Source organism: Protomyctophum bolini, assembly GCF_963924005.1.
Source record: "Protomyctophum bolini genome assembly, chromosome: 11".
Taxonomy (NCBI): Eukaryota; Metazoa; Chordata; class Actinopteri; order Myctophiformes; family Myctophidae; genus Protomyctophum; species Protomyctophum bolini.
In genome coordinates, this window is record NC_137872.1 from 21,980,382 (window position 1) to 22,002,266 (window position 21,885).

The 21,885-nt window shown below is 43.9% G+C and overlaps 2 protein-coding genes across 2 annotated transcripts in view; both read right to left on the minus strand.

Annotated features, from left to right (window-relative positions):
* The window catches only part of LOC308323359 (syntaxin-binding protein 4), a gene marked incomplete at its 5' end in the record, with an annotated part of 150,757 nt that overhangs the window by 102,037 nt on the left and 26,835 nt on the right, over positions 1–21,885 (minus strand). The window lies entirely within an intron of this gene.
* On the minus strand, positions 10,284–12,107 carry txnrd3 (thioredoxin reductase 3; the record flags this gene model as incomplete). The annotated part of the gene is made up of 1 exon (XM_080775420.1): positions 10,284–12,107. One exon carries the CDS (start codon positions 12,105–12,107, stop codon positions 10,284–10,286), a length of 1,824 nt encoding a protein of 607 aa, XP_080631546.1.

The following is a 21,885-nucleotide window of genomic DNA, read 5'->3' on the forward strand; positions in this document are numbered from 1 at the left end:
ATGATGATGAAATATGATGAGCAGAAGGGATGAAAATAACATTTGCTGGGCCACTCTCTGCTCCACACGAGAAGGGGGTCAGTCAAGGCAAGTATTCAGAAAAATCCTTTTTTTCCCTTCTTCTTCTTCTTTTTTGTTTTAAAAATATTATATATATATTATTTTCTTTTTGCTTTTACTTGTATTTGCAACTCTTGTTTCTAGTTTGCAATGCATGTGAATAATAATAATAATAATAATTTGAGAGAGGGGAAAATACTTTTGTAAATAGCTGATTGTGACGGTTCCCTATAAGTAAATATGTGTGTTATATATTACTCTTAGGTTGTCTGGTTTAGGTATATGTTGTGTTTACTGTATGCCCTATAGTAACCTCTGTTCTTTCACTTCTTTGTATCCAATAGGATTGGGGAGCAGAGCTAATCATGATGATCAGCCTAAGTGGCTCGCACCTGGGCCCGGGTGTCGACGCCCTATAAATGCCTGCTTCCCCAGTCCTTCCCCAGATCTGTTCCTTTCATTTGCCTCCTGCACGCGGCACGCCACCATGCACACTTCTCAACATTTCTGTTAATACATACAACATGCACACACATACATTTCACTCATGTATACACGCACTACACCACTGAATACTGATCTCCACACTTCATCTGTTCAATCATGATTTATTCCTTACATTTACTTTTGTTTAATTAATACATTCTATTTCTTTGGTCAACTGCGTCTCCCCTGTATTTTGTTGTGTATCTTGGCACCCCCTAGGCCAGGTACATAACACTGATGCATTCAGATGTGGCTGTATCCAACACAATTGTTGTGCTTCTTGCCAAATGATAACCTTGATCTTTACTGATAATAAAATGCTTTGGAAACTAGCGTTTGTTTTTGTCCAGTTCATGAATGTGACTGTATGTGTGATTAGTGAGTAACAAGGACAAGAAAAAATAAAATAAAATCTTAACCCATGGAATGGTGCATTAACCTCCACGACAATAGTGGAGGTCCCAAGGTTGCTCTTAGTCAGGATGGTCAAAATGAGTTGAAAACCCAAGATAGTTGATGAAATGAACTTGAGTTACAAGTTACAACGCTAGCAGGATTGCCTTCTCTCTTTTTAGAGCAGGTGCGTAGGCGACAAGAAGAGGGAGACCCGCACACTGACACTTGCTGATTCATGAGCTTTTATTAATAATTTCGGTCATGAGACCTTCCTCAGGCTCCTGAGGAAGGTCTCACGACCAGAACGTTGCTCGTAATTTAACCCTAACAAAACACAGTTGAAACAAAGTGCCGTACACTGAAGAAAAATACCAAAATACCAAGGGCGAAAGCAAACAATACACAAGCAGGGCAACATACTGTAATGACATAATGCAGTGGAAGCAGCAACTCTTAATCAGTATGTTGGAACTCCAGGGAGTACAAGTGAGTTTTCAGACGTGATTTAAACACAGGCAAGGTTTGAGAAGCTCTAACAGGAGGTGGAAGTTCATTCCACAACGTGGGCACTACAAACTGAGTATAACTGATTTAAGGTGTAGATTATCGTGAGTTTTAGTACGTGGTCTAATCAGAAACCAGCCAATCAGAATCAAGTATTGGGACTAACCGTTTTAGAAAGATAAATACACAGACTGATCAGCATGGCTGCCTGCTCTGATTAATGTATATTTTTTTTAATTTCAGTCAATTTAGAGAGACATGGAGGCCGCTGTCATTTTAACTCCCACTGAGATTAATGTCCCCAGTCTGGGACTGTACAAACATAATTAACACCATGCATTAACGAGCATCATCCTTTATCACAGACTTTCCCCCCCGTTGCCCCGTGTCTTTCCGTACACGTACAATGCCGTAACAATGTCATCATCACATCATGTACCCCGTTGAGGCCACAGGCGTATCATGACCAAAGAGGCCACGTTAGGGGCCTCCAGGGCCACGGCATTCTGACCTGAGATCAGATTCTATAAATGTCTTCTACATCCTGACAGTTTTCTGAAAAAGCTATGTTTCTATGTCGATTTTTCAAAAATAGCAGACCTACAAGCTCGTAGCGCGCCACTTGGTGGCGCGCTATGAGCTTGTAGATCTGCTATTTTTTAATAGCTAAAGCATAACATAATGCCAAAAGGGGTTCCCGCCCCAAAATGGGTTAACACTTCAAATGGCCATATTCGGTGGCCACATGTTAGGACAAGGCAGTGTTGTGCCTGAACGCTTCAATTCATTCATTCATATTTTGGGTGAACGTGAACTGAGTTCATTTCTGACACGTGTGAACGTGAAAGTCGCTCTCTCACAGTTCACTTTGTTCAAGAGTGTGCCAGATTCCCAGAGAACCTTCCAGGCGAAAACCCAGCTAGAACACAACAGGCCTTATATGTAGCATAAAAAACACCAATCTGTCCTGACCAACTCTATGGTCACCAAATGGGTTCCCAGATCGGGAGGTTGAAGATATATGGCATGCTGCAGCATTCTTGGTGTGGAGCTATATTGTTTTGGCAAGCAACCCTGTCATGGGCTGAGGTATAATGAAGCTTAATAGCTGCCTGGAGGAATGATACGGTTATTTTGAGATCATGTTGGATGTTGAGAGTTGAAGCTGTTACCTGGTGGGAGAACACACTCTGAATGTAATTAATACTGAGGACATAGTGCTGACAGCATTTTAAATACACAGTGTATTTTGTTGTAATACCTTCCTTCCTTTCTAGAAAGGGATGCATGGCCGGGCTTACTGAAATGCGGAAAATGTCCGCCGACTACCTTTTTTCACTGACAAACACTAAAATGAAAACTAAGCTATTTGACGAATAAGACTGAGACTAAATATATTGACAACCTCGTCGACTAAATAATAATAATATAATAATAATAAATTAATGCCACAGACGAAAAACAGTCTAAGTCCACACTATTGATCCATAATGTATAAATGATAGATAAGGGTTCAGGACAACGAGGCCTTTTCGTGGAGGGGTCAGAAAGAAATTTGGACTTAGACTGTTCGTCTGTGGTACTCAAATGTCAGCACTGAAAACGGGTTCAAATCCAGGGTAGAAGAAGAAAGTTTGGTGTCCCTGCCCAACACAAATCCACTGTGATGCATCTGCCTTTATCAGGCGTCTATATGAACACAATTGGCCCGTGTTGAGAGGAGGGAAGCCGTTATGAGAGGAGAGAAGCCATTATGAGAGGAGGGAAGCCATTATGAGAGGAGAGAAGCCGTTATGAGAGGAGGGAAGCCGTTATGAGAGGAGAGAAGCCGTTATGAGAGGAGGGAAGCCGTTATGAGAGGAGGGAAGCCGTTATGAGAGGAGAGAAGCCGTTATGAGAGGAGAGAAGCCATTATGAGAGGAGGGAAGCCGTTATGAGAGGAGAGAAGCCATTATGAGAGGAGGGAAGCCGTTATGAGAGGAGGGAAGCCGTTATGAGAGGAGAGAAGCTGTTAGGAGAGGAGGGAAGCCGTTATGAGAGGAGGGAAGCCGTTATGAGAGGAGGAATCCGTTATGAGAGGAGGGAAGCCGTTATGAGAGGAGGGAAGCCGTGTTCAGAGGAGGGAAGCCGTGTTCAGAGGAGGGAAGCCGTGTTGAGAGGAGAGAAGCCGTTATGAGAGGAGAGAAGCCGTGTTCAGAGGAGGGAAGCCATTATGAGAGGAGGGAAGCCGTGTTCAGAAGAGGGAAGCCATTATGAGAGGAGGGAAGCCGTGTTCAGAGGAGGGAAGCCATTATGAGAGGAGGGAAGCCGTGTTCAGAGGAGGGAAGCCGTGTTCAGAGGAGGGAAGCCATTATGAGAGGAGGGAAGCCGTGTTCAGAGGAGGGAAGCCATTATGAGAGGAGGGAAGCCGTGTTCAGAGGAGGGAAGCCATTATGAGAGGAGGGAAGCCGTGTTCAGAGGAGGGAAGCCGGGTGATAATTAACACCCTATATCCTCATACAAGTGTCACACTAAACCAGTGAAAATAGCAGATGTAGCTCGATGTAATGCTATTTTCACTATACAACAATATAAATGAGTGGGTTAGGGTTAGGGTTGTGTGTGTGTGTGTGTGTGTGTGTGTGTGTGTGTGTGTGTGTGTGTGTTAGCACGTGGCAGGGTCAGCCTGTACAGTGTGGTGAGTGACAACAGTGCAGGGTCGCAGGGTCATCCATCAACATCCATCAATGTCTGAGGACCTGACAGCAGACACAGCCACACAGGTGTCTCATTGATTGTCTAACACATTGTACACTCCATTAACTCTCTGATTCCTCTTGTAAACAAAACGGGTGCGTGTGCACGCGGGGGGCGGGGTGTTTTCAATCAATCAATCAATATAATGAAGAAAATGAAATATTTTAAAAGTGAATGTATTTCACTCTGGCGAACCAGAATCAGGGCTGAAACATTATCCTCACCGGCCGTAAGAATGTTTAATAATCAATATTGTAGGAGCCGATCTGTACAATAGGCCACGGTTGCATCCCTTGAGGTTTTCAATACCCAGATATTTGTTGACAACGGTAAAACACACCGTCGGAGCTCCGCGGTAGGTAGAACATATTAGTAAGCCTGTGATAAAGTATAGACATGAATAACAAAGTCAGTCGGGATCGGGATGTATTATTGAGAATTCCACTCTTCAAAGTCGGCGCGTTCGTAGCCTCGTAAAGGCAGTGACGTCCCTTAAAAGCGACAGGTTCTCTGTCTGCCGTCTCCCCTCTGCTCTGTTAACATTATGGGTGACTCATTCAAGTGGTAAATTAAATGTGAAATACATCCTCTATTGAGAAAACAACAATATATGTTGACAAGGACACTTCATACATTTGGAAACATATTTTTATTCAAATCAATATAGTCTTCAGTTCATGGGCTGGCCTGCAGTTAGTGCAGTACACCGTTCTAACGGACCAGAAGTGAGGACGCTGTCTCATTTGGGGACATGAAATTGGTAGAAATTGGTATGTGCCATGTCTAATGTCCCTATCAGTGTGCTTTGTCACCTCTACAGACATGGAGGGGAGGAGAGCATAAGTAACTGAACAAGAGAGGCCCAGGTGTAGATGAATGGAGGTTTGCAGCTTTTTAAGTACATTTTTGTTGCTGCTGACTTCTACTCTAAGTTAATGCTGAAGTCTATTTGATTTATGTTTTCAACCTTTTTTTAGTTTAACTTTAATTTTTGGACATTCCTCATTTCCCGTTTTTTATCATGTTTGCTGAATTGCTGCACAAAGCCAGTCAGTGCAAAAAAGATACTCTCAGTCAACCACCACAAGGACAAATTAGTACAAATATCAAATACATATGATAAGATATACCCGCACGTTGCCAAGAGACATTTTTAATGTAACAACACGTCAGTCGTGTAGAGTAGACCTTCCTCAGGTAGGCTATGTATACTTTCTCATATCAAGGACCGCCGAAATGATATGATTTTGGTTCTGGACCCCCACCTCAAAATACGGTTAGCGTTAGCCTGTTAACTTGTTGTGTCATGAGAAGCAAAGATTTATCCTTTTTTTTTTCTAAAATGTTCTTTAAAGCCAAAGTGTAGATATATAGCCAAAGTGTAAATCTATTAGTATGACAATGACAAATAAAGGCCACACCAACATACAGCAACAACATTAATCACCATAAACATGTAGCCTGGCTTCCCAGCTCACATTACACCACAATAGAGGGAAGGGGGGAGGGGGACGTGTGTCCTTTCTATGTCCATTGGGACTCTAGAATATGATGTGCCAGGGAAGATACTGCATACACATTTCACTGCTATTATCTTGTGTAGCTGTAACTACCGAACTTCATACCACTCTATGAGCTTGTTTGTATAGTAAAATCGTGAAAATGTATGCACATAATTTAACTAAAATATTTGATTCTGAGGGCTCCCTGGAACAACATATTTTGAGAAAAGGCGTGGCCAAATTCATATAATTTAAGGGGTCCTTGACATGAAAAAGGTTTGAGAACCACTGATTTATAATACATTTTTAGAATGGGCCTCAGGTCCTAACAAATCTTCACTTCCGGTTCATTTTCTGTTTACTCGGTCGCCTATAGCAACCCAGAGCTATTCATATATGGTGAAGAGTGCGATCAAACTTAAAACTTAAATCAATAAAAGAACAAAAGACGTCGAAAGACGCCATTGGCGGTGAGCGCCTTTGAAAAGAAATGCATCAAAAGAGGTCATTGGCGGTGATGGTTAATGTAATCACAGTGAGAGGATCCCAGAGCATTGCTAGACACGTGCAATGTATATGTCAATACAGTGTACACTACAGTACATCTAATGGCTTCCCTTTCAAAACATAAACCCCATATGGTTGAGTCCCTCAGGGCTTTTCTGTTTTATGTTATTGTAACTTGTCGATCTGCTATTTAATTTTCCTGCGAAAGCTTTCTCAACGTATATGGATGCTGATGGGTTTAAGTGGCAAGTCATTTCCATATCATTTAATTCCATGGACGCTGGCACAAATTCATGGGTTTAGCCGCGCCAAAATGTGCCAGGGACCCCCATAAAATTTGTACTGTTAAAATGTTTCAAAGGAATGTTCGAAATGCCGTTGAGTTTCTGAAAATAGCCAATGTCATTTATCTATTATATTTAAAGTGGTTAAACTGATTCCCATGTTAAGTCATTGTGATGGGGACCCCCTGGAACCCCCTCAAGAAACCCTGCTTTGAGAACCACTCGGATTAACCTATTGAACTTGTGATCAGTTTCCTGTTTATCCTGCATGTGACTGGAAACATATTTGGTTAATCCCCTGAACCCACATCTGCTCTTTGCTGTGATTGGACGCTGCTTGAGAACGCTGACAGCGTGCTTTCCCCCGCTGCCTCCTGGGAATTATTTAATACTGCCTGGCATAACAGAGGCAATGGGAAAGAAGCTGAGATTCAGTAATATCTGTCATGCACACGCACACACACACACACACACACGCACGCACGCACGCACGCACGCACGCACGCACGCACGCACGCACGCACACACACACACACACACACACACACACACACACACACACACACACACACACACACACTGTTCTTTTACATCTTCAACCATTTGCCTGAGTAATTTAATCACCAAATCTGCACACAGCGGGTTATTATCAGATTATGAGATTATCCTGCCAGTGAGAAATCCAACTCCCTGAGAAACACACACACACACACACACACACACACACACACACACACACACACACACACACACACACACACACACACACACACACACACACACACACACACACACACACACACATCTTTACAGTCACAAGATCACCCTCTATCGGTGGAAAAGGAGAGTTGCACCCATGCAAGACAATAACAGATAGATCAAAATACAACACATGTTCTGATTATACCTCTGCAATTTCTCTACTAAAATTATAAAAAAAAATATTGTTATAATTTTAGTTTAGCTTCTGTTAGAAAGACAGAGTTTAATAAATGTCTTTCTATCAGAACCCTGCAGTTAAAAATATTTCACTTTCAAAAAAGCACATGTTATCGTCTACTGAGGTTTATGACAGTTTATACATTGTTCGATTCAGTATTTAGATATTTGATATTCATTTTAGCTGACCCGCCCCCTTCGTATACAAACCCATTGTAACTTCAAACTTCATTTTAACCATGATAAATTCATCAAAGTCCTTTTTTCTGATAACTAATATTGTCCTTCTAATATGTGAGAGGTCGTCGTTTTTAATTTACTGTTTTCATAATAACAATAACAATAATTCTTTTTGGAAAATATGTCACGATATCTGTCTGTGGTGTACTCTTATTGTGTAGTTGTGTTCCTAGTGTTTCTTGTCTGCTCCATTTGTTGTTACCTGCCTTGTCCACCAGTCTGCATTGTAATTCACCTGTGTCCTGTTTAGTGTCAGCCAATCAGGTGTTGATTGTAGTTATGTTGCACCTGTGTCTAGTTAGTCTTTGTGTCTATTTATACCTCCCAGTGTTCAATGTTCCCTTGTCAGATTATAGTTTGTTGTCACAGTGTCCTGCCATTGTATGTCCTGTCTAGTTGTGAATAAATCATCATTCTACTTTATCTGCCTGCCTGCCTGCCTGCTCTTGGTTCTGCATTTGGTCCATCACATGTCTCACCGTGACAAAATAATATGGAGGGGGAAACAAAAAAATCTAAAACAATTAATTAAATGAAAACAGAAAATGAAAAAGCATGTATTTGGTATGAGAATATCAGTCGCCAGAAAAAAGGACGGGTGTTTTCACAATCTTCATAATGCGTAGTTTTACTGTTGATAGTATTGATACTTAAAATTCCTTTTGATGGTATGCTTTATTTTATTTTTTGAGGGGCGCTAGCCCCTCCTATATACAGGTTTAATGTTTGTTTTTAGTTCAATGTTTGTTTTAAAAACACCATTGACAATGAAGGGAAAATTTACATCATATTGTCCCTCATTACGTCATATTGTCTCTTTATTGTTAACAGCATTTAATGTTTGTGTTGGCACCGCTTGTTGTTTTACATCGCCATTACATCATCATATCAACATGAGTTAGACTTTAATATATTAGCGCCCCTCACTTCACAGTTCACACGGGTGTGGTTTTTTTAACTTTACATTGTAGCAATGCTACTTTTACTGAAGTAAATTAAAATAGAAGCCTGACTCCTTCTTCCACCACTTAGCTCTAGAAGAGAGAATTGAGGTGGTTTACAGTTCTGCCAGTTTGGCGTGTCAGAGACAGATGGAGCTGATGTCCCTGAAGTCCCTGCTACTGAACGTGGACAGACACAGGACAGACTGACAGAATGTCACTTCACTTCCTTTCCCTTCACTTCAGCCAGCCTTGCCTTTCCCTGGGATTTTAAATAGAACTTTTCACCCCATAATTCCATTTCTTCCATTGTTAGCAATCCACAGAATGGAAACTGACGGGGGAGTGAAGTTCAGGTCAACGGCAGAGAGAGAGAGAGAGAGAGAGAGAGAGAGAGAGAGAGAGAGAGAGAGAGAGAGAGAAAGAGAGAGAGAGAGAGAGAGAGAGTGAGAGAGTATGTTGAGCAGAAAAACTGAGAAAGCAATCTTATAATCTGCTTCTTTTTTCATTAACCTCTTGAACACTAGCATCCCTATATTCTGAGGTGAACTTTCAGCAAACATAGCAGAAGTGCAGATCTATGGAATAGAGGCTCTACTCCAGAGATGAATGCAGTAAATGCCCTACTGTAGGGCATTCATTATGCGACAACATAAAACATACGTATGGAGATTCAAGGTTTCTTCAAGGCAGCGATGATATGTAAATCCTTCTGGATCCTGAGTCATACTTTTTGAGGCGGATATCGGATATCTTCTCTGTCAGGGGGAAACCTCATTATGTCCAAAACTCACCCGACAGCAACGATATGCGTTTGTTATACATTCCTCAGAATTATATTTACTTATAGCTTTTTGTTTTCTTTTTTTGATTTAATTCTGTCAGTCTTGTGTTTTCTTTTGTGTGTCGGGATGGGGTTGGGGATTAAGATATACAGTGGCAGACAAATACATTGGAACATTTATTTTTATTATCTATAGTTGTTTAGCCATGGTGAAAATAAACTGCAAGCACAACACATTGTGATGTGACACAGCCTAGCCCTAGCTCATAGATCTGCTATTTGTTTACTACTTCTTAAAGTTATTTTTCCTCCTCAGATTATTTTTGATGTATTCATGAAATTCTTTAGATTTATTTTTAATTGTTTTTTATTTCTGTATAGTTTTTGTTTGTTTGTTTATTCATCAATTCATTAATTTGTTAATTTGTTCATTCATTAATTCATGTCTTCATAATGCATTGTATTGTAATGCATTGTATGTTCTTCTAAAAAAAGGACAACCTCCCGTGCCTCTACAAGGGTACCTCAGTCCTCGCCCTCCCCTCAGTATTTGGGGTTTAGGGACGGGGACGTCATAAAGCAGTGTGTACAGACACTCTGCTCCCAGTAGAACACACACACACACAGGAGCTGTCCAGACCGTCTGGCAGAGTAACCCCGCCGTTTAGCAGGCCGTCCTCACTCACTAAATACAAACATCCACTTCCTGTCTCCAGTCTCCTCCTAGCTCTGTTCAGTTGAAAGGACCCCCAGTTTTATTTGCATCAGGACACGGACCCCCACTTGATACCATTTGTTTAACCTCTGGAACCCAAGTCTACAATGCTAATTTAACTGAAACTGGAAAATGATGCAAACATATAAAGGTGAGAACGGCCCTCAGCCAAACGAGCAGGGTTTACCCTCAGCAGCCTGACTGGGCGATGTCTTCCCCAGAGCTCTTGGTGGTCTCCAGGGTGGTGAATTCCTCTGCACAGGTGGGGTGGATACCGATGGTGCTGTCCAGCTGAGCTTTGGTCAGGCCACACTTCATGGCCACACCGAAGCCCTGCGTCACCTCGCCGGCATTCGGACCCAAGTAGTGGAAACCGATCACGCGATATTCGTCTAGCTTGTTGCAGATGACCTTGGAGTAGCACCTGTTCTTGTCCCTGTTGGGCACCGTGAACTCCAGGGGCGAGAACAGCTTGTGGAACACCTCAATGTTGTCCTGGCCGTACAGTTCCGTAGCCCTTTCCTCAGAGAGGCCGCAGGAGCCGTACTCCAGAGGGGTGAACACCGTGGTGGGCACATTGACGTAGTCGCACTTGGGCGCCGAGCCGGCGTACAGGCGCCGCGCCAATAGCTTGCCGGCCTGGATGGCCACGGGCGTCAGCTCCCACTTGCCTTCCAGGATGTCCCCGAGGGCGTAGATGTGGGGCACGTTGGTCCGCTCCTCGTCACTCACCGAGATCTTCCCGTTCTTGGGATTTACCTCGACCCCCGCAGCCTCCAGGCCAATCTTGTCCGTGCAGGCGTCTCGGCCGACCGCTATCAACACAGTGTTGTATTCCCCCTCGACGACCGCGTCGCTCTCCGCGGAGCGAGCCATTACTCTCAGCCTGCCAGGCGCGCCTGCCTCCAACTCCTCCACCTTCACAGGAATGTGCCTGCGGAGGAACCGGACGCCGTGCTCCTCCATGTGCCGGCCGACCCGCTCTGCCACGTCCTGGTCGAAGCCTCTGAGGAGGACGGATCTCACCATGACGGTCACGTCCAGGCCGATGCCGGCCAGGAAGCCGGCGCACTCCAATGCCACGTAGGAGGCCCCGATCACCAGCGTCTTCCCGGGGCAGTGGGGCAGCCAGAACAGGTCGTCGCTGGTGATGCAGTGCTCCTTGTCTCCGGGGATGCCCAGGTAGCGGGGCCTCTGGCCCGTGGCCAGGACAAACGTGGCTGCCGTGTGGAAGGTTTCCTTGCTGACCTTGCCCTGCTTGCTTATTTTCACCGCCTTGATCTTGTGCGGCTCTGTGAACTCTGCGTAGGCGTTGACGTAGTCAACCTTTTTCTCAGTCAGTGCCGCCCTGTAAGTGAAGTTGAGCTCTTTGATGTGGTCGTTGACGGCCTCCCTCATGCTCGCCCAGTTGTGCGTCACCGTGTCGCCGCCTAATTCCCAGCCAAACGCACGGGCGTCACGCGCGGCCGTGCCGAGTGCGGCCGCCTGGTGCATGAGCTTCTTAGGGATGCAGCCCACGTTCACGCACGTCCCGCCAAGACCCCAGGTGGTTCCTCTCGGTGTCGGGACCACGTAGTCCAAAACCATCACCTTCTTGCCCAGCGCGGCGGCTTCCTTGGAGCAGGCCATGCCGCCGGAGCCTCCCCCGATGACGATGAGGTCGTAGTCGTAGGCGACCTTGTCTGTGCCGCTCAGCAGCCGTTCCAGAACGCCGTCCTTGTGCGCCCGCACAGTGTCGTCGCAGCCGCCGACGTGCGTGCCATTAACGAAGACATTCGGCACGGTCTTCTGACCGGTCATCTCCAGCAGCATGTCCTGGTATGCGGGTCCGTCCTGAACGTGGTCCAGCTCCACCACGTTGCACTCCACCTCCAGCTCTTTGAACAGTCCCTTCACCTTCACGCAGTACGGACAGTGGCTCTTGCTGAATATGACCACCATGTTGGCATTGATGAGTGCCCAGATTGTGGACTTGAGTTCCTTCCGACCGGAGTTGTTACCGACAGGAGGCATATTTTTTGGGGGCGACTGCTTCTTTAAAAATGCCTAACTAGTTTATCCCTAGTACACTGTACATATACCTTGTATCATCAGTTCTAAATTCTGCCAAAACATACATGTTTGACAGTGACGTGTCCGTGAGAGCTCTGCTATTTCAATTCTACCAGCTGCACACATGCCAACCCCAGTGCCCCCAATGTAGTGACATCATGATTATGCCCAAATACGGAGATGGCATTATTTTTTCCGTAAATGATGGATACTGCTCCATGTACGTATCTGAAATTGTAATTGGGCGTCTTTTTAATCCGCTATGAGAAAACAGAGAGAGAGAGAGAGAGAGAGAGAGAGAGAGAGAGAGAGAGAGAGAGAGAGAGAGAGAGAGAGAGAGGGGACGGGGACGGGGATGCATCAGCTGGTCATGTTTTGCAGCATCTGGGACATTTACACTGTGTATGCGCTGTGCGTGTGTGCACTGTGCGTGCGTGTGTGTGTGTGTGTGTGTGTGTGTGTGTGTGTGTGTGTGTGTGTGTTTATTGCTGTGGACCCCGGGGGACTGCAGTGTGAAGCCGTTCGTTCGGATCAATGCTTCTTCGGGAACCATCGGACATTGTAGTAATGCTGCCGTCAGAACTTATAGCTGACTGATCCTTGATGCGTTCGTCTTTGAGCTGGGAACGCTTTGTTACCCATCTGGTTTGCACTGTCGCTGTCGGCTGGAAACCTTGTAAGTCCAAAAAACGTTTCCTTTTAAAAAAATAGCAAAATTGCAAATAACAGTTGAAAATCGTGTGTTTTTGCATGACTGTACCTGACCTTTTCAGGTTGAGAACCTTTAAGAAGAAATAACACCTCCTACCCTGATAAGCTTTGAGGCTGCAATACTGTAGGAGTTGAGGCATTACATTTAGTTTGACTCGGTTTCACAGAAACATATTGTGAAGATATAGTCTTTATAATTTAATGATTACTTTTGATGCAGTAATGGTCTAAAAAAAAGTCCTTAAATTGTCTCTTCAGTGTCATCTGGGGACCCCCCCAAAACACAACACAACTAAAACAGGTTGAGAAGCACTGACTTAAGGAATATTAGGGGGGTTGTGGGGTGGGCATGATAATAAGTCTGTACTCAGGCACAATACTTAATTTGTCATTCTACTTCCTTTACTTCTCTCCCCTGACAAAATCATTGAATGGTGAAGTTTAGACTCAGAGAATGTTGAAAAAGCCAAGGTCAAGAGTATACACAGTATAATTTGTATTCATCGCATAGCCTGATGCAGTTACCGCTGACGCGGCCAATTCTTTTCTTCCTTGTGGGAAAAAAACCCTCATGTATATTCATTAAAAAGACAAAACCAAGATATTTATAAGAAGTCTTATCAGAGTCTCCCACTGCCTTGTGGGGGACTGTGATAAGACAAGAGGCTAAAGGCAAAACACACTGATGGATCAGCCAGTGATGGAGGTGCACCACAGGCAAATACATTTCTGTTTTAAATATTGGAGGCTTGCATTATACAGCAGTAAGATACATGAGTACGCCACGGCATATTAATCTATGTTCCAACAAAGTCGTCGTCCCCACGCACGCACACACACACACACACACACACACACACACACACACACACACACACACACACACACACACACACACACACACACACACACACACACACACACACACACACACACACACACACACACACTCCACTGTACTGTACTGTATTGGCACTCAAGTAAAATGTGTTGAATACAGGATGTTTGCTTGTAAAATAGTGTATTTCTACATTGGGCTAATACTACTTTTCTAGGTAATCCAGCAGTAGATTTCATGCAGGTGTGTGGTATTTTGAGGCTGCAATACTCAGAGTAATACTGTCCCCTGACTACACAGAGCCTCCTGGAGATTTCTTTAGGTGCATAAATACACTACAAAGTGGGCTATTGAATGGGGACATGGACTATTGAGGGGATATTGAGTGGACATGGACTATTGAATGGGGACATGGACTATTGAGGGGACATTGAGTGGACATGGACTATTGAATGGGGACATGGACTATTGAGGAGACATTGAGTGGACATGGACTATTGAGGGGACATGGACTATTGAAGGGACATGAGCTATTGAATGGGGACATGAGCTATTGAATGGGGACATGGGCTATTGAATGGGGACATGGGCTATTGTAACTGAACTCAGAAACTAGGTTCAAATGAAAGAAATGCAATAACATGAAGGTAAAGAGATCATAGAGGTCCCTCGGAGATGTTTATCACCACCTTGTGTGTGTGCTTGCGTGCATGCATACGTGCGTGTGTGCGTGCGTCCCAGTGGGAGGGGAGTGGGGGGAGGGCAGTGATGTAAGGATAGAGCAGATGATAAGCTAGATAAAGTGCAACCACATGCTAAACCGTCACCTTCACTGACCTCACTGCAGCACTTACACATTCAATGCTATGGGAAATACATAGGTATTATGATTATTATGATTATTATGATTATTATGATTAGACTGGTGCCCCGGGCGCTCGGGTTGTGCAGTGTTAAAGTTTCTGATGACCACCGCTGGGGTCAAATCCGGCTTTGTAGAGCATCTAGGAAGGCTTTGTAGAGCGTCTAGCGTCTAGGGGTGGGGGTGGGGTGGTGTGGGGACAAACACACAAAGCCACGCGTTGGAGCCGTTAGCAGTGCTCTAAAGGGGCTAAAAAAAGGAAATGCATGCCCCGACCGGTTATGCAATACAACTCTTACACCACAACTCTTTGAGAAACCCAGCCAATGTTGGGTAAACTTTACTTTCTCAGGGATGTGGAACAGCCACCTGGTCTTTCCCTGCCCAAATATGTCAGTCTTCAGTGAGCATTCTTTACTTATTTAACTAGGCTATTGTGTCACCTATCTCCCATTCAGATTGACCTCATTTGGCTGCTTCATAGAAGGGGTATGTCTGAAGAAATCTAAATTGCTATAACCACTATAGGACCTGAGACATAGTCTACACGAATGCCTTCGAAAGCAGTGGTTCTCATACTTTTTCGTGGCAAGGATCTATATATATAACCCCCCCCCCCCCCCCCCCCCCTGATTTTCTTTCTTTTTTAACAAAAATTGAGGCATAAAAAGAAAAGAAAAGGAAAGGAGAAAAGAGAAGGGAAGGGAAAAGTCAAGTCCATGGTCGACCTAACGGCGCTGTTTCATTAAACAGCACTGTCCATGGTCTGGACCACTGCACCGTTTCATTAAACAGCACTGTCCATGGTCTGGACCACTGCACCGTTTCATTAAACAGCACTGTCCATGGTCTGGACCACTGCACCGTTTCATTAAACAGCACTGTCCATGGTCTGGACCACTGCACCGTTTCATTAAACAGCACTGTCCATGGTCTGGACCACTGCACCGTTTCATTAAACAGCACTGTCCATGGTCTGGGCCACTGCACCGTTTCATTAAACAGCACTGTCCATGGTCTGGACCACTGCACCGTTTCATTAAACAGCACTGTCCATGGTCTGGACCACTGCACCGTTTCATTAAACAGCACTGTCCGTAGTCCTGAAAACACTGCACTGTTTCATTAAACAGAACTGTCCGTGGTCCTACAAACACTGCACTGTTTCATTAAACAGAACTGTCCGTTGTCCTGAAAACACTGCACTGTTTCATTAAACAGAACTGTCCGTAGTCCTGAAAACACTGCACTGTTTCATTAAACAGAACTGTCCGTAGTCCTGAAAACACTGCACTGTTTCATTAAACAGAACTGTCCGTGGTCCTACAAACACTGCACTGTTTCATTAAACAGAACTGTCCGTAGTCCTGAAAACACTGCACTGTTTCATTAAACAGAACTGTCCGTGGTCCTGAAATAACAGAACTATGACAATATTGCGGCGCTGTCCGTGGTCCTGAAGTGCTATGTTGGGATTTCAGCATAATGATACTAACTATTGGCCCTATCTTGGGCACGACTTACCCTAAGTGTAACCCTAAACTTATTTGCCATATTTTACTATCTTGAAATACATTTTGTGACAGGTTGTGAGTTTGTAGATCAGCTTGAACTATTCCAAAATGTTTTTCAAATTAGTAAAAAAAAAAAAAAAGAAAGGAAAGAAAGGAAAAGACGTTGGGAAGGGTTAAGACAGTGATGACGAAAATAGGGCCCTTAGATTCTTTGATGTTTACCCAGCTTCCTTGCATGTGGATTTAATTGTAATCTAACATAATCTAATAAATGACTTTTCTCGGAAGGTAATCTTGAAACGTAATGGAATACCTTTTAATGGCAGTAATCCTGTAACATTATATGAGTTACTTTTAAAAGGTTAACCATCACGTGTGTGTGTGTGTGTGTGTGTGTGTGTGTGTGTGTGTGTGTGTGTGTGTGTGTGTGTGTGTGTGTGTGTGTGTGTGTGTGTGTGTGTGTGTGTGCTATATCCTTGGCTTTTGGCCTTGGGGCAAGAGGAGGAGTGATAAAAAGGAGTGGGTGATAAGCTAGCTAAAGTGCAAGCGCATGCTTAACTGTCACCTTCTGTGCCCCCCACTGCAGGGGGAAAGTCCACATGTCAGGCTTGGACAGACATTGGCAGCCAAACAAAGACACTGAAGGCCTAATTGCTCCCAGTGCGCTCACTTGGACCAGAACACTGCTGCTCCCATACAATGTAATAGGAGGGGGTCAGATGCACAGAGATAATTTCCCATTGGGCATCAGTATACTTGCTGAGATGGTGTGGCAGACCAGCACTTTCCAACCTTTTTTATTTGTTTTTTCCCCAGCTCGAGACACAGAAGATAAACATTTTCAACTTACAATGAATAAATAACTAGTATTCCCATTGAAAAGATTTAAAAAAAGTTATTTTCTGCTAAAGTCTTCCCACAATATGGATTCTTGGTTTTTAGTTAGTGCTCAACTAAACCACATGATTGTATTATGAGCATATCATTGTTGTGCTAGCCACAGGAGAATGTGCAATGCAACAACAACAATAGTATGTGGCCAAATTTGACTGAGGGACTGCCATTGGATTTATTTGAATTTTCGTTTTTGCATGTCTGAGATGTATGGAGATGGGGTATAACGTAAAAGTATCCAAAATTGGAAATACTCCAAGTACAAATACGGTACCACAAAATTGTACTTATGTGATGTTTTCGTCAGGCATGACGATAACGTAAATGACGATGTCAAGGAATGTTCAGGACGAATATCTGACGTTGACGGAATAAACACAAAAGATTCAGGACGAGACTGACCTTGACGAGCTAAACAGCTTTCTTGGTTGACTAGACGAGACTAGACGAATATTTTAGTGGTTTGAAGGAGGTAGAGCCCAAGGGGAAATACCCATGTGCAATGTGTCCAGTGGGTGTTGTTGGAGATCGCATCAACTTTGGATCTTTCACCCCACCCAATGAACTGCACTGCATATCCTATTTAAGTCCTAGTCTAAAGACGTTATGCAAGCTGGCAGTTATCCAGTATGATCTGGAGCAGTTGAAACTCCCACACGACATCAGGTGGGAACTGGCAGGCATGACTGCCAACCGGCCAACGTTAGGCAGGGAAAGGAAATGAGAATTTCTGGATTATCTGCTGTTTATGCATGCTATAAGCATGCTCTTTGAGCCGTGGACTGGAGCATGAAAGCTTCCTGCAGAGTGGAGTGACATTTCCTCAAGCTCCACTCCACTCACATGCGCTGTTTAGGAGATAAACAACTTATGGATGGTTGCTTTAATATAGTGAGTCCTCTTCGTTTAGGTAAGCTATACCGAGCACTGGTTCTCAACCTGTGGGCTGCGAGTGGGCCCCCAAATGATTAAACACTAACATTTTAATAATACATAACATAATAACAATATAAAATAATAATGAAAAACAGTATTTTCTAAAATAAATAAAAAACAGAAAATTATACAAGCTGGAACACAATCAATTGATTGAACATTAAATGTGTTCTGAAAATGCATGCAGTTCACCCATCATTCCACCCATCTGGCCAGAGCATGAAATGACAATGCTCAGTAGTATTATCATGCCTAGCTAACTGGTAGACATCAAAACATACAAATGTACATCTGAAAAGCTACTGGTCCATTAGCACTGGAGGAGGGAAAGGAGCATGACTGAAATTCATCCCACGTGTACTGAATTTAACCACCTTAACCCTAGCATCCTTATTCTGGGGGGAAAACATTAATGGAAAATGTCAGATCGACAGGCTGCAGGTACAGTAGCCTATACTCCACAGTCAAACTCTCTCATGCCATCGATAATCATTCTGTCACAAAGCAGATGAGATTAAAGCCCCGCCTGGCATATAATAATGCTAACTCAGTGGTTACCAAACAATTGTTAAAGGACTTTTTTTTCTCCTGTCGTGAGTAAATTTATATTTACTCCAATGACTGACCACGTGTCTGAGTCTGATGTGTGTCTGTTTGAGTATGAGGCCTCAACAACTGCTACCGCTGACAGCCAGCCAGCGGTGTTGTTGAGCAGCCTGCGCCACTCAGTTCACCAGGGTGTGATTGTTTTTTTGTTTTTTGTTTTTTTTTCTAGTGAAAAGCCCATCTACAAGTTAACATTAGATTTGGTTATTTTGTAAGTTTCGGTTCGTAATGTGGCGATTAGCGTCGCCACGCACACACGCCACGCACGCCCATTGGTGCCGTCAGTCACTCCTGACTGATACGTCTTTTTATGCCCTGACGTCACGGACCTGGCTAGCGACAGGCGCGGAGTGTGAAGGCTGGGTGTGCAGACTGTGAGGTGAAGACGGAGTTTTGCCCTTGCCCCTTTAGAAGCCGTAGTAGGCTATAGTAACGCGAGTTAAAGTCCGCGGTTCCATCGATGGAAACACCGGAGTCACCGGAGTGACAGTAAGCCAGTGTCGAGCCCAGGGGGTCCTATAGGGAACGTTCCACCAACAGTGCCTCTCGTCTAAACGGCGCTGCAACTCAACGTTGTCTTTCGAAGAGGAAGCAGCCGAGCCGGCGTGTCTTGAGAGGAGCTGTAGGAACTACGGAGGGTTGCAACTGGCTGTTGGTGAGCTACACGGAGCTAACAGCGGGGCTAACACCACTCTACAGTACAGTACCACACACAAACATACACGCACACACACACACGCACGCGCCAGGACTTGTGCCTTGTTTCTTTTATTTTCTTTTGTTTGGTCTACACGAAATCCCGAAGGGGAGTTTCTTTGTTTTGGTTCCACAACAGTGGTGCACGGCACCAGGGTTACCGGTATTTTGCTTATGGTGAAAACCTGACATGAACTAAACTGTTGCTTTATGTATACAGGAACTTAACTGCGGCTGGTTTCTAATACAGCCCTTAAACTGCCTTTCTTGTGTCTTTGCAATGATTGACTGGTTGAGTTTAAATAAGGGTTTGGAAATGTACTGATTTATTATATATACCCCGAGCTAACAGGTAGGTTGCTGTATTTTATACAGTGACCTTTGTAGGGTTTCTCCCTGTGACCAAAGGTTATTTGGGGAAACCGTTACAGTATGGACACATATTCTTTTGGGTCTTGAGCTAAAAAATTAGCCCAAATGTGGAACTAGAGGTGTTCAATTCTGTGTGCCAGTCAATCCAAATACATATTCTGTGGGTCTTGAAAGACTAGTTTAAAAAAATGCTTACTTAGTAGTATGTGTTGACTGTTAATGAGAAAGTGTTAGTTTAGGTAAGTGCCAGCATAGTACATTGGAAAATAAATTCAGCTCATTAATACTACGATGGTTTTGCTTCTAGAACATATGCCCACAGACACACACATCATGCTCATACTCTGATATTTACAGGATATCGTCTCTGTCGAGTGGAAACCTCATCATGTCCATAACCTTTAACCTATACTTTTTTCGGATTCAAATAAGCATCTCAAAACGTGTTGCTTCGTGCCATCTTTCAAGCTTAATGGATCTGTTTGATACTATACCGTATGTACAGCACACAAACCTAAATCCAAAGACAAGAGATCAGTCCGTACTATCTTGTGGTATCGGGGTTGGCAATGTTTTCTGAGTGTTCCCTTAATTGTATAGTCGTGCACAGCAGTTGGTTAACAAAACATAATTGAAACATGAACTCCACATTGGAAATGGTTCACTTTGGTCTCTGTCTATTTTCCTTTGGTCTCCTTGAAAGTTTACGCATAAAAAGACACTCTGGTCACTAAACACAGACTCCAACAGAAGCGACCTTAAAGGACTGAGCTTATTTTACAGAAGTCCAATTAGCTCTAATTGATGCTGAAATGGGGTTGCTGATGGGAATGGATGCCCCTAACCTAGCCGAGCCTTGGAAGGTTATCAACAGTGGGGGTAATGGAGCCTATGCTGCGGTGAAAAGCTGATTAGGATGGGTTGTAAATGGCCTATTGGTGACAATAACACTTGGGCATTCTGGACAAGAAAAATAACCCACAAAATTCAGTTAGTGAAGAAATGTGCCATCTTAGGTCACATTCACACCAGAGAACTTTGCTGCGATTAAAACAAATCCTGCTGCGCATTTTCAGAAAGTGCACTTCGTTTGGCAGGTGTGAAGGCTCATTCGAACGAATGAGCCTGAGGACGAGTACATTAATCAATTGCTTAAGAAAACACATAAAAACACTGCAGTGTATTATAGCCTACAGAATATTCTGTCTGTCTGTCTGTGCGTGCCGTAAACATGGAGTGCTGTCACTGTGTGGGGACTGGGGACGGGGGAGTAGGGACTTTCATCTCGAGTGGTGGAAATTAACATGACTATCTGTACTTGACTTCACAATTCAGTGATCCACCTGAACTGAAGCCGCAACAACAGCTGTTGTTGTAGGATAAAGGGTGAGGGGTTAGGGGAGGGGATGATATTGTGATGTCACTATCACTGTCAAGTTTTCATATAATTTACGGAAAAACACAAAAGCCCAACAGCAACTAAATACATTGTGTTTGTCCAACATTGCGTGAAAGATGTAAAGTGGTCAAATGCAGTGCAGCGTGATATGTTGTTAGCTTGTAGATATGTTCTTGTCACGTGTCACCTTCGCTCGAGTGTGTCTCGGGGCATTGATAGTACACTGGTGGAAGAGACTCATTATTGTACTGTAATAATGAATTGCATTTTTATAGCGCTTTTCCAACTGCTCAAAGCGCTTTACAATGGTTCATTCATTCATACATTGTATGATTGCTATAGGCCTGGAAATGGGGTAACATACTTTGTGGGAACCCTGTATAACTAATACATTCTTGAACTGAGGCACTCTGATGAGCCATTTGTTCCAACCAGGATGCAGAAAGGAAGGCGAGACCTCACAGTCAATACGGTTATCAGTTCATAACCATAGACATAATGATTTGTTTTGTCCAAGGACTTCATCACGGAGCAGTTTGAGGAGACCATTAAGGCTGGATTCCGAAGTTAAGAAACCAACTACAAACTCTAAGCAATAAAAGAAAGGGTGCACCATACACACAAACAAATGACAGCAATTATTTAGTACTGCCGACATCAGGGAATGTTCAATTTACTGACTCGGCCCCCGAATGTACCGTGCTGGAGGAAGTACATTTACTTGAGTACTGTGATTGCGACCATATAGGTCAACATTTACTATGAAACCTGCATTTCCTGTTTGTTTCGTTCGTTCGTTGCGTCACCCATGACTCCATATATGCCTGTGATGTCACGCCTTGTGACATCCCACCTCGTGACATCACGTCTCATGACATCACGCTTCCATATAAACCCTGGATAGGGCATGG